Source organism: Carcharodon carcharias (genome assembly GCF_017639515.1).
Source record: "Carcharodon carcharias isolate sCarCar2 chromosome 36 unlocalized genomic scaffold, sCarCar2.pri SUPER_36_unloc_1, whole genome shotgun sequence".
Lineage (NCBI taxonomy): Eukaryota > Metazoa > Chordata > Chondrichthyes > Lamniformes > Lamnidae > Carcharodon > Carcharodon carcharias.
In genome coordinates this window covers 2,690,406-2,703,817 of record NW_024470726.1, presented here as the reverse complement: position 1 = coordinate 2,703,817, position 13,412 = coordinate 2,690,406, and the positions used below count along the sequence as shown (strand labels likewise).

Genomic DNA, 13,412 nt, shown 5'->3' with positions numbered 1-13,412 from the left:
CAGGGACAGAGAGAGAGAGAGAGAGACAGAGAGACGGAGAGAGAGGGGGGGACAGAGAGAGAGAGACAGAGACAGGGACAGAGAGAGAGAGAGAGAGAGACAGAGAGACGGAGAGAGAGGGGGGGCACAGAGACAGAGAGAGAGAGACAGAGAGAGACAGAGACAGAGAGAGAGAGAGACAGAGAGAGAGAGAGTGTCTAAAGAAGAGGTGAAAGAGGTGTAAGCTTGGCGAGCCCGGAGCGGGGAGATTCTCAATTCATTTTATTATTATTATTATTTTGCAAAGTGCCAATGGACTCTGCCTCAAGATGGAGATGAACTCGCAGCTGAGACTGGAGCTGGCGGACTTTGAGGTGTTGCTGCCGCCCCCCAGGGACCTGATGGGCACCCAGGGTGGGGGTGGGGGTGGGGGTGGGGGTGGGGGTGGGCTCCGACACCCCCCCGGGGAGCTGGCTGCGCCCCCGAGACAGGGGCTGGTGTCCGGCGTGGCTCCGGCGCTGGGCTCCTACCGCCCGGAGCTGTCCATGGTACCGCTGGGCATGGGAGCCGAGTTTCCCGGCCACGCTTACCCGGGCTTGACCCCGCTGCAGCCCCTGAAGGAGGGGTACCAGCAGCCGCCCAGCTTGGTCCCCAGCAGCGTGATGGGGAGCTTCGCCTTGCTGAGGGACAAGGGCGGCATGTCCGCCGTCAACAGCTTCTACAACGCCTACCACAAGGAGCTGGGCATGTGCCAGAGCGTGGTCAACCCCGGCATGGCCGTGCCCGTGCCCGGACCCCAGCAGGCGCCCCCTCCCCCCGGCTTCCAGGGGCACCCGCCCGTCTTCGCCCCCGCCGAGCCTCCCCCGGCCTCCCCGCCCGCCCTCCAGCCCCCCGGCCCCCTCCACTGCCAGCCCTCGGCGGGGGGAGGGGGCAGCGGACCCGGGCGGCTGGAGGAGATCGACACCAAGGAGGTGGCCCAGCAGGTCATGACCGAGCTCAAGAGGTACAGCATCCCCCAGGCCATCTTCGCCCAGAGGGTCCTCTGCCGGTCGCAGGGGACCCTGTCCGACCTCCTCAGGAACCCCAAGCCCTGGGGCAAGCTCAAGTCCGGGAGGGAGACCTTTCGGAGGATGTGGAAGTGGCTGCAGGAACCAGAGTTCCAGAGGATGTCAACACTCAGGTTAGAAGGTGGGATTGTGTGTTTGTTTGTTTTTTTTGGGGGGGTAAGCGATGTCGCTCGTTGGCCTGCCACCTTCTGTCTGAGTGTGTGAGCGGGCGTGAATGGGTGTGAGTGGGTCTGAGTGTGCATGTGTGTGTGTGAGTGTTGGGTGTGTGTGTGTGTGTGTGTGTGTTGAGTGTGTGGGTGTGTGTGTGTGTGCGTGTTGACTGAGTGTGTGTGCTTGTTGAGTGTGTGTGTATGTTGAGTGTGTGGGTGTATGCGTGTTGACTGAGTGTGTGTGCTTGTTGAGTGTGTGTATGTGTTGAGTGTGTGGGTGTGTGTGTGTGTGCGTGTTGACTGAGTGTGTGTGCTTGTTGAGTGTGTGTGTGTGTTGAGTGTGTGGGTGTGTGTGTGTGTGCGTGTTGACTGAGTGTCTGTGCGTGTTGACTGAGTGTGTGTGCTTGTTGAGTGTGTGTGCTTGTTGAGTGTGTGTGTGTGTTGAGTGTATATGTGTGTTGAGTGTGTGTGTGTTGAGTGTGTGTGTGTTGAGTGTGTGTGTGTGTTGAGTGTGTGGGTGTGTATGTGTGTGCGTGTTGACTGAGTGTGTGTGCTTGTTGAGTGTATGTGTGTGTTGAGTGTGTGGGTGTGTGTGTGTGTGCGTGTTGACTGAGTGTGTGTGCGTGTTGACTGAGTGTGTGTGCTTGTTGAGTGTGTGTGTGTGTGTTGAGTGTGTGGGTGTGTGTGTGCGTGTTGACTGAGTGTGTGTGCTTGTTGAGTGTGTGTGTGTGTTGAGTGTGTGGGTGTGTGTGTGTGTGCATTTTGACTGAGTGTCTGTGCTTGTTGAGTGTGTGTGCTTGTTGAGTGTGTGTGTGTGTTGAGTGTGTATGTGTGTTGAGTGTGTGTGTGTTGAGTGTGTGTGTGTGTTGAGTGTGTGTGTTGAGTGTGTGTGTGTGTTGAGTGTGTGTGTGTTGAGTGAGTGTGTGCGCGTGTTGAGTGAGTGTGTATGTGTGTGTGTTGAGTTAGTGTGTATGTGTGTGTTGAGTGAGTGTGTTTGTTGAGTGAGTGTGAGTGTGAGAGTGTGTGTGAGTGTGAGAGTGTGAGAGTGTGAGAGTGTGAGAGTGTGTGTGAGTGTGAGAGTGTGTGTGAGTGTGAGAGTGAGAGTGAGTGTGTGTGTGTGAGTGTGTGTGTGAGTGTGTGAGTGTGTGAGTGAGTGTGTGAGTGAGTGTGTGTGTGTATGTGAGTGTGTGTGTGTATGTGAGTGTGTGTGTGTGAGTGTGTTTGTGTGTATGTGATTGAGTGTGAGTATGTGAGTGAACATGTGTGTGTGTATGTGAGTGTGTGTGTATGTGAGTGTGTGTGTGTATGTGAGAGTGTGTATGTGAGAGTGTGTGCGAGTGTGTGTGTGTGTATGTGTATGTGAGTGAGTGAGTGTGTGTGTATGTGAGTGAGTGAATGTGTGTGAGTGTGTATGTGTGTGTATGTGATTGCGTGTGTGTGTGTATATGTGAGACTGTGTGTATGTATGTGAGTGTGTCTGTGTGTCTGTGTGTGTGTGTGTGTGTGAGTGAGTGTGTGTATGTGAGTGTGTGTGTGTGTATGTGAGTGAGTGTGAGAGTGTGAGAGCGTGTGATTGTGTGTGTGTATGTGAGTGAGTGTGAGTGTGAGTGTGTGTGAGTGTGAGCGTGTGTGAGTGTGTGAGAGTGTGAGTGAGTGAGTGTGAGTGTGTGTGAGTGTGAGCGTGTGTGAGTGTGTGAGTGTGTGAGTGAGTGTGAGTGAGTGTGAGTGTGTGTGAGTGTGTGTGTGTGTGTGTGTGTTCCAGTTTGCTTCGTTGTTTCCTAGTTGGTGTTTGATTTTAAATTTATGAGCTCTGGGACATTCTGAGTTGAATCTAGACCCGCCATCCCCCTCGACCCCTCCCCAGCACCTATTTCAGATTGAGTCTTACAGCACAGAAATGGACCATTGGGCCCATTGCTCTTTGCTGACCTCTGTGTACCCCATGAGCCTGGCCATTCGCCCCCTGTCTGCAGAATCTGCATGGATTGAATGATGATGTTGTTTAAGAATGCGCCTGCCACGATTTTAATTCTGGATTTCCCAGGTTTTCCGTGCTTGCCACTCTTTTTCCATTCCTTCACTGGATGTGGGCCTCGCTGGGCAAGGCCAGCATTTGTTGCCCGCCCCTAATTACCCTGTGTACTGAATGGCTTGCTCAGCCATTTCAGAGGGATTTCAGAGGGAGGTTAAGAGTCAACCACATTGCTGTGGGTCTGGAGTCACATGTAGGCCAGACCGGATAAGGACTAATGTCCTTAAAAGGGCATTAGTGAACCAAATGGGGTTTTTACGACAATCGATGATAGTTTCATGGTCACCATTACTGAGACCAGCTTTATATTTCTAGATTCATGCTCCATATTGCTGGGATTGACAGAGCTTTTTAAAGAAGTAATGTTTACACGGTGTGCTACTCTTGTCATCTCTAGATGGGGTTCATTCTTGACTGATATTAATTTAAATATGAGTGCCCAGAAGGCACTCATAAATATAGTTTGCTTCCTCACCCCACCCACACCACCCCCCACTCGCTCCACCACCTTCCAGTCTCTTTGCAATTGCTCCAGCCCTACCTGTGAACTCACAAGAGGAATTATATACAGAATCACCCAGCACAGGAGGCCATTCAGCCCATTGTGCCTTTGCCAGCTCTTTCAAAGAGCTATCCAATTATTTGCACTCCCCCCCACCCCCCACCGTCACACCCCCACTCTTACCACCCCTCCCCCACCACAAGACCCTGCAAATTCTCCCCCTTCAAGTATTTATCTGAATCCCCCCCTTTTGAAAGTTCCTATTGAATCTGCTTCCACCGCCCTTTCAGGCAGCGCCTTCCAGATCACAACAACTCGCTGTGTAAGAAAAAAAATCTCCTCATCTCCCCCTCTGGTTCTTTTAACCAATTATCTTAATTCTGGGATGTTCTGACTCAATTTATTTTGAATGTGTTTTCATTATTTAAAGACAAACACCTTTCTGCACATGTAAAAAGACACAGAGATACGTACAGAGAGTGTCCAGTGATCATGTCTGAGTGAATTGCTATGCTTATTATGGCTTTTGGAAGGGTTGCTTTACCTATGCTACAGATGAGCTCTGTATGTTAGTGTGAGGTGTGTGTGTGTGTGTGTGTGCGTTCTGTAACTGTCTCTCTTTTTAAGTCTGCATGTGTGTTGTGTATCTGTATCTCTCTGTAAGCCTGTATGTGTTCTGCATCTCTCTCTCTCTAAATTTGTATATGTGTGTGTTCTGTATCTCTCTCTCTCTAAGTCTTTGTATGTGTGTGTGTGTACCTGTGTACTTTATCTCCCTCTCTCTGTAAGTCTGTGTGTGTGTGTGTGTTTTGTATTTCTCTCTCTGTAAGTCTGTGTGTGATTTTGTGTTCTGTTTCTATCTCTCTCTGTAAGTCTGTGTGTGTGTGTGTGTGTCTGTGTTCTGTATCTCTCTCTCTAAGTCCGTGTGTGTGTTTTGTATCACTCTCTCTCTCTCTAAGTCTGTGTGTGTGTGTTCTGTATCTGTCTCTCTGTAAGTCTGTGTGTGTATTTGTTGTGTATCTGTCTCTCTCTTTGTAAGTCTGTGTGTGTGATTGTGAGTTCTGTATCTCCCTCTCTAAGTCTGTGTGTGTACATTCTGTATCACTCTCTCTCTCTGTAAGTCTGTGTGTTCTGTATCACTCTCTCTCTCTGTAAGCCTGTGTCTGTGTGTTCTGTATCACTCTCTCTCTCTGTAAGTTTGCGTGTGTGTTCTGTATCTGTCTCTCTCTCTTTAAGTCTGACTGTGTGTTCTGTATCTCTGTAAGTCTGTGTGTGTTGTGTATCTGTCTCTCTGTCTAAGTCTGTGTGTGTTATGTTCTGTCTCTCTCTCTAAGTCTCTGTGTGTGTTTGTGTGTACCTGTCTCTCTCTCTGTAAGTCTGTGTGTGTGTTTGTTGTGTACCTGTCTCTCTCTAAGTCTGTGTGTGTGTTTGTTGTGTATCTGTCTCTCTCTGTAAGTCTGTGCGTGTGTGTGTTTGTTGGGTATGTGTATCCCTCTCTATGCCTGTGAGTGTCTGTAAGTGTGTATGTGTGTGTGTTTGTTGTGTGTCTCTGTGCGTGTGTGTCTGTATGTCCCTATCTATGCGCGTCTCTCTCTGTATGTCTCTTTATGTCCCTCTCAGTGTCTGCAGGAGGGAGATGCGCCCTTCATTAATAAACTAAACCCCCCCCCCACCAAACACCGTGCAGGACATGAGAGACCCGGCAGTCAGACGCCAGCAGGATTTTAGTTCGGTATTCCTGCGGTGCAATTCGACTAATGGGGAACTGTTTGAGTTAAGTTGTTAAGGGGTGACATTTTCACACATGATATTGATGTTTCAACAGCGATTCGTGCCGTTAGGGTTGCTTGCATCGCTCATTGCATTGCTTAATTATTTACAATCTCTTTAAACATTTGCTGGGGATCATATATTTTCCAAAGTAGTTAATTTCCCTCCAACAATGAAATGTATCTTGCTCCCTCCCCCGAATATATTCCGGCTCCCGAATTTGGAGAGTTAACAGATTCGATAAACATGTGTGCAGAACCGAGAATCGAACCCTCTCTAGGATGTCCTGTCCCTGCTTGCTCAGTGGCGTGCACACGGCGTTAACAAATATTAAACCGCTCCGAAATAATGCCAGAAAAATGAACGCTAAAACGATATTTTTTTTAAAAAAACAAAAACTAAATAAATATGTGGTTTCCAATTTGTACAGCAACAATTCATCAGGTCGGACAATCTGTTTAACAGGGAAGAAAGGAAGAAAGGGAAGAATGTCATAATTTTATTCGTTTTATTAAATAAAACCAACAATCAAATTCATAGGAAATAAACACCAAAATTGTAGCGTTTTAAAATAGGAGAGATTCTAATTATTTCATCGAGTAATATAAATGAAATCAGATCGAATCGCAGGGAAACGAATGTGCCAATTTTAAAAAATGTTATTTCACACAAGGAGATTAAAATGCACAATTAGCCATTGAAATAGTTCGAATGATATCGTTTTTAGTAAAACAAGAAAAGCTCCAGAGTGTATTTTAAAAGAGGGGCAGTGAAGGATCATTTAAATTGCATCGTCCCAGTAAAAGCAGCGTGAAAACCCTCGCAATGTCTCACCTAAAAGAAAAAAAGCCCTGATAATCAAAGTCTGAAAAGTTTAATTCCAGCCTGGACTCTTTCTCCTGGTACATTCGTTATTTCTCCAATTGAATTAATAATAAAAAAAAACGTATTGTGGGTTAGTGATCGATTGATGCAGTGGGGAGTCTGAGTGTCTCGGGGAGAGAGAGAGAGAGAGAGAAACAACCACTTTATTTAGCCCCTGTTGCAAAACGGCCTGGTTGATCAGAGAAAGAGAGAAATAACATCTGGCATTACTATTCCAACGAAAAAACTAAAGCAGCAGAACTGTCACTGACCGGGGCGGAACTGCGCAGCACATGTGAAAATATTTTTAAATACCAGATTCAGGGAATCAGCGTCGGTTTCATTGCTGCTGGAGCGCAGCGAAATGATGTTGGTGCTGAAAGAGAGAGAAGTGTTGAAAGAGCAATGTTTACATTTTGCAGCATGTTTGAGAGTCAGTTTATTCCCTATCCCTGTGTTACTGACCACCCCCCATCACTATCCCTGTTACCCACCCCCCATCACTATCTCTGTTACCCCAAACCCCATCACTATCCCTGTTACCCCCCATCACAATCCCTGTTACCCACCCCCCATCACTATCCCTGTTACCCCAAACCCCATCACTATCCCTGTTACCCCAAACCCCATCACTATCCCTGTTACCCCAAACCCCATCACTATCCCTGTTACCCCCCATCACTATCCCTGTTACCCCCCATCACTATCTCTGTTACCCCCCCATCACTATCCCTGTTACCCCCCATCACTATCCCTGTTACCCCCCATCACTATCTCTGTTACCCCCCCATCACTATCCCTGTTACCCCAAACCCCATCACTATCCCTGTTACCCCAAACCCCATCACTATCCCTGTTACTCACCCCCCATCACTATCTCTGTTACCCCCCCATCACTATCCCTGTTACCCCCCATCACTATCTCTGTTACCCCCCCATCACTATCCCTGTTACCCCAAACCCCATCACTATCCCTGTTACCCCCCCATCACTATCCCTGTTACCCCAAACCCCATCACTATCCCTGTTACCCCCATCACTATCCCTGTTACCCCAAACCCCATCACTATCCCTGTTACCCCAAACCCCATCACTATCCCTGTTACCCCCATCACTATCCCTGTTACCCCCATCACTATCCCTGTTACCCCAAACCCCATCACTATCCCTGTTACCCCCATCACTATCCCTGTTACCCCAAACCCCATCACTATCCCTGTTACCCCATCACTATCCCTGTTACCCCAAACCCCATCACTATCCCTGTTACCCCCATCACTATCCCTGTTACCCCAAACCCCATCACTATCCCTGTTACCCCCATCACTATCCCTGTTACCCCAAACCCCATCACTATCCCTGTTACCCCCATCACTATCCCTGTTACCCCAAACCCCATCACTATCCCTGTTACCCCAAACCCCATCACTATCCCTGTTACCCCCCATCACTATCCCTGTTACCCCAAACCCCATCACTATCCCTGTTACCCCAAACCCCATCACTATCCCTGTTACCCCCCATCACTATCCCTGTTACCCCCCCATCACTATCCCTGTTACCCCCCATCACTATCCCTGTTACCCATCCCCCATCACTATCCCTGTTACCCCAAACCCCATCACTATCCCTGTTACCCCAAACCCCATCACTATCCCTGTTAACCACCCCCCATCACTATCCCTGTTACCCCAAACCCCATCACAATCCCTGTTACCCCAAACCCCATCACAATCCCTGTTACCCCAAACCCCATCACTATCCCTGTTACCCCAAACCCCATCACTATCCCTGTTACCCCAAACCCCATCACTATCCCTGTTACCCCAAGCCCCATCACTATCCCTGTTACCCCAAACCCCATCACTATCCCTGTTACCCCAAACCCCATCACTATCCCTGTTACCCCCATCACAATCCCTGTTACCCACCCCCCATCACTATCCCTGTTACTCACCCCCCCCCATCATTATCCCTGTTACCCCAACACCCATCACTATCCCTGTTACTCACCCCCATCACTATCCCTGTTACTCACCACCCCATCATTATCCCTGTGTTACCCCCCATCACTATCCCTGTGTTACCCACCTCCCCATCACTATCCCTGTTACCCCCCAATCACTATCCCTGTGTTACCCACCTCCCCATCACTATCCCTGTTACACCCCAATCACTATCCCTGTGTTACCCACCTCCCCATCACTATCCCTGTTACCCCCCAATCACTATCCCTGTGTTACCCAAACCCCCATCACTCTACCTCTTACATCCCCATCACTCTCCCTGTTACCCACCCCATCACTCTCCCTGTTACCCACCCATCACACTCTCTGTTACCCATCCCATCACTATCCCTGTTACTCACCCCCCCACAACATTATCCCTGTTACTCACCCCCCATCACTCTCCCTGTTACCCACCCATCACTATCCCTGTTACCCAACCCCATCACTTTCCCTGTTACCCAACCCCATCACTATCCTTGTTACCCCCCCATCATTATCCCTGTTACTCACCGCCCCATCATTATCCCTGTAACCCAACCCCCATCATTATCCCTGTTACCCAACCCCCATCATTATCCCTGTTACTCACCCCCCCATCACTATCCCTGTTACTCACCGCCCCCCCCCATCATTATCCCTGTTACTCACCCCCCATCACTATCCCTGTTACCCACCCCCCCCCATCACTATCCCTGTTACTCACCCCCCATCACTATCCCTGTTACTCACCGCCCCCCCCATCATTATCCCTGTTACCTCCCCGTCACTATCCCTGTTACTCACCCCCCCATCACTATCCCTGTTACCCTCCCATCACTATCCCTGTTACTCACCCCCCCATCACTATCCCTGTTACTCACCGCCCCCCCCATCATTATCCCTGTTACCTCCCCGTCACTATCCCTGTTACTCACCCCCCCATCACTATCCCTGTTACCCTCCCATCACTATCCCTGTTACTCACCCCCCCATCACTATCCCTGTTACCCTCCCATCACTATCCCTGTTACACACCCCCCCATCATTATCCCTGTTACTCACCCCCCCATCACTATCCCTGTTACTCACCCCCCCATCACTATCCCTGTTACCCACCCCCCCATCACTATCCTTGTTACCCACCCTCCATCACTATCCCTGTTACTCACCGCCCCCCCCCATCACTATCCCTGTTACCCCCCACGTCACTATCCCTGTTACTCACCACCCCCCCCATCACTATCCCTGTTACCCCCCCATCACTATCCCTGTTACTCACCACCCCCCCATCACTATTCCTGTTACACACCCCCCATCACTATCCTTGTTACACAACCCCCATCACTATTCCTGTTACCCAACCCCCATCATTATCCCTGTGTTACCCACCTCCCATCCTTATCCCTCTGATACACACCCCCCCATCACTATCCCTGTGTTACCCACTCCCTCATCACTACTCCTATGTTACCCCCCATCACTATCCCTCTTACTCCCCCATCACTATCCCTGTTACACCCCCCCATCACTATCCCTGTTACACCCCCCCATCACTATCCCTGTGTTAACCAGCCCCCATCACTATCCCTCTAACCCCCATCACTATCCCTGTGTTACCCGCACCCCCATCACTATCCCTGTGTTACCCACCCTCCATCACTATCCCTGTTATCCCCCATCACTATCCCTGTGTTACCCGCACCCCCATCACTATCCCTGTGTTACCCCCATCACTATCCCTGTGCAACCGCCCAACACTATCCCTGTTAGCCCCCCCATTACTATCCCTGTCTTAACCACCCATAAATATCCCTGTGTTGCCCACCTCCCCATCACTATCCCTGTAATCCCCCAACGCTATCCCTGTTACCCCCGATCACTATCCCTGTGTTACCCACACCCCCATCACTATCCATGTGTTACCCCCCATCACTATCCCTGTGTTACCCCCATCACTATCCCTGTGTTACCCACACCCCCATCACTATCCCTGTGTTACCCCCCATCACTATCCCTGTGTTACCCCCCATCACTATCCCTGTGTTACCCCCCATCACTATCCCTGTGTTACCCCCCATCACTATCCCTGTGTTACCTCTCCCATCACTATCCCTGTGTTACCTCCCCATCACTATGACTGTAACCCCCCCATCACTCTACTTGTGTTAGCCAACGCCCCCATCACTCTCCCTGTTACCCACCCCCCCACATCACTATACCTGTTACCCAACCCCATCACTATCCTTGTTACCCCCCATCATTATCCCTGTTACTCACCCCCCCACATCATTATCCCTGTTACTCACCCCCCATCACTATCCCTGTTACCCAACCCCATCACTATCCCTGTTACCCAACCCCATCACTATCCCTGTTACTCACCACCCCCCCCATCATTATCCCTGTTACCTCCCCGTCACTATCCCTGTTACACACCCCCCCATCACTATCCCTGTTACCCCCCATCACTATCCCTGTTACCCACCCCCCATCACTATCCCTGTTACTCACCCCCCCATCACTATCCCTGTTACTCACCGCCCCCCCATCACTATCCCTGTTACCCACCCCCCATCACTATCCCTGTTACCCACCCCCCATCACTATCCCTGTTACCCCCCATCACTATCCCTGTTACACACCCCCCCATCATTATCCCTGTTACCCACCCCCCCATCACTATCCCTGTTCCCCCCCCCATCACTATCCCTGTTACCCACCCCCCATCACTATCCCTGTTACCCACCGCCCATCACTATCCCTGTGTTACCCACCCCGCCCCCATCACTATCCCACTATTACCCAACCCCCATCACTATCCTTGTGTTACCCACCCCCCATCCTTATCCCTCTGATACCCACCCCCCCCATCACTATCCCTGTGTTACCCACTCCCTCATCACTACTCCTGTGTAACCCCCATCACTATCTCTGTTACCCCCATCACTATCCCTCTTACTCCCCCATCACTATCCCTGTGTTACCCCCATCACTATCTCTGTTACCCCCATCACTATCCCTGTTACACCCCCCCATCACTATCCCTGTGTTACCCACCCTCCATCACTATCCCTGTGCAACCACCCAAAACTATCCCTGTTAGCCCCCCCATTACTATCCCTGTCTTAACCACCCATAAATATCCCTGTGTTACCCACCTCCCCATCACTATCCCTGTAACCCCCCAACGCTATCCCTGTTACCCCCGATCACTATTCCTGTGTTACCCACACCCCCATCACTATCCCTGTGTTACCCCCCATCACTATCCCTGTGTTACCCACCCCCATCACTATCCCTGTGTTACCCACCCCCATCACTATCCCTGTGTTACCCCCCATCACTATCCCTGTGTTACCCACACCCCCATCACTATCCCTGTGTTACCCCCCATCACTATCCCTGTGTTACCCCCCATCACTATCCCTGTGTTACCCACACCCCCATCACTATCCCTGTGTTACCTCTCCCATCACTATCCCTGTGTTACCTCTCCCATCACTATCCCTGTGTTACCTCTCCCATCACTATATCTATGTTGCCCCACCCCTCATCACTATCCCTGTGTTACAACCCCATCACTATGACTGTAACCCCCCCATCACTCTACTTTTGTTAGCCAATGCCCCCATCCCTCTCCCTGTTACCCACCCATCACTGTGTCTGTTACCCACCCCATCACTCTCCCTGTTACCCACCCCATCACTATCCCTGTGTTACCCAGCCCCCATCACTATGCCTGTGTTACCCACCCCATCACTATCCCTGTGTTACCCACACCCCCATCACTATCCCTGTGTTACCTCTCCCATCACTATCCCTGTGTTACCTCTCCCATCACTATCCCTGTGTTACCTCTCCCATCACTATATCTATGTTGCCCCACCCCTCATCACTATCCCTGTGTTACAACCCCATCACTATGACTGTAACCCCCCCATCACTCTACTTTTGTTAGCCAATGCCCCCATCCCTCTCCCTGTTACCCACCCATCACTGTGTCTGTTACCCACCCCATCACTCTCCCTGTTACCCACCCCATCACTATCCCTGTGTTACCCAGCCCCCATCACTATGCCTGTGTTACCCACCCCATCACTATCCCTGTGTTACCCACCCCCCATCACTATCCCTGTGTTCCCCCCATCACTATCACTTTTACCCACTCCTCCATCACTTTCCCTGTGTTACCCACCCCCCCCATCACTACCCCTTTTACACCCCCATCACTATCCCTGTGTTACCCACCCCCCCCCGCCATCACTATCCCTGTATTACCCACCACCCCATCACTATCCCTGTGTTACCCACCCCCCCATCACTATCCCTGTGTTACCCACCACCCCATCACTATCGCTGTGTTACCCACCTCCCCATCACTATCCCTGTGTTACCCACCCCCTCATCACTATCCCTGTGTTACCCACCACCCCATCACTATCCCTGTGTTACCCACCACCCCATCACTATCGCTGTGTTACCCACCCCCCCATCACTATCGCTGTGTTACCCACCCCCCCATCACTATCGCTGTGTTACCCACCTCCCCATCACTATCCCTGTGTTACCCACCCCCTCATCACTATCCCTGTGTTACCCACCACCCCATCACTATCGCTGTGTTACCCACCTCCCCATCACTATCCCTGTGTTACCTACCCCCCATCACTATCCCTGTGTTACCCCCCATCACTATCCCTGTGTTACCCACCTCCCCATCACTATCCCTGTGTTACCCTCCATCTTTATCTCTGTTTTACCCTCCCCCACAACTATCCCTGTTACCCCCCTGCATCACTATCCCTGTGTTACCGACACCCCATCATTATCCCTGTGTTACCCCCTAATCACTATTCCTGTGTTACACACGCCCCCCATCACTATCCCTGCAGTACCCCCCCCATAAATATCCCTGTGTTACTCACCTCCCCATCAATATCCGTATGTTAACCAGCCGCCCCATCACTATCCCTGTGTTACCCACCCCCTCATCACTATCCCTGTGTTACCCCCATCATTATCTCTGTTTTACACCCCCATAACTATCCCTGTTACCCCCCA

General features: G+C 50.7%; 1 protein-coding gene across 1 annotated transcript in view; it reads left to right on the top strand.

Moving 5' to 3' along the window:
- Positions 1–308: 308 nt before the first annotated feature.
- LOC121274320 (one cut domain family member 2-like) overlaps positions 309–13,412 on the top strand; it is a 55,476-nt gene continuing 42,372 nt past the window's right edge. The window contains exon 1 of the mRNA XM_041181562.1: positions 309–1,167. Within this exon, the coding sequence (XP_041037496.1) occupies positions 309–1,167 (859 nt within the window). The remainder of the gene's footprint in view (positions 1,168–13,412) is intronic.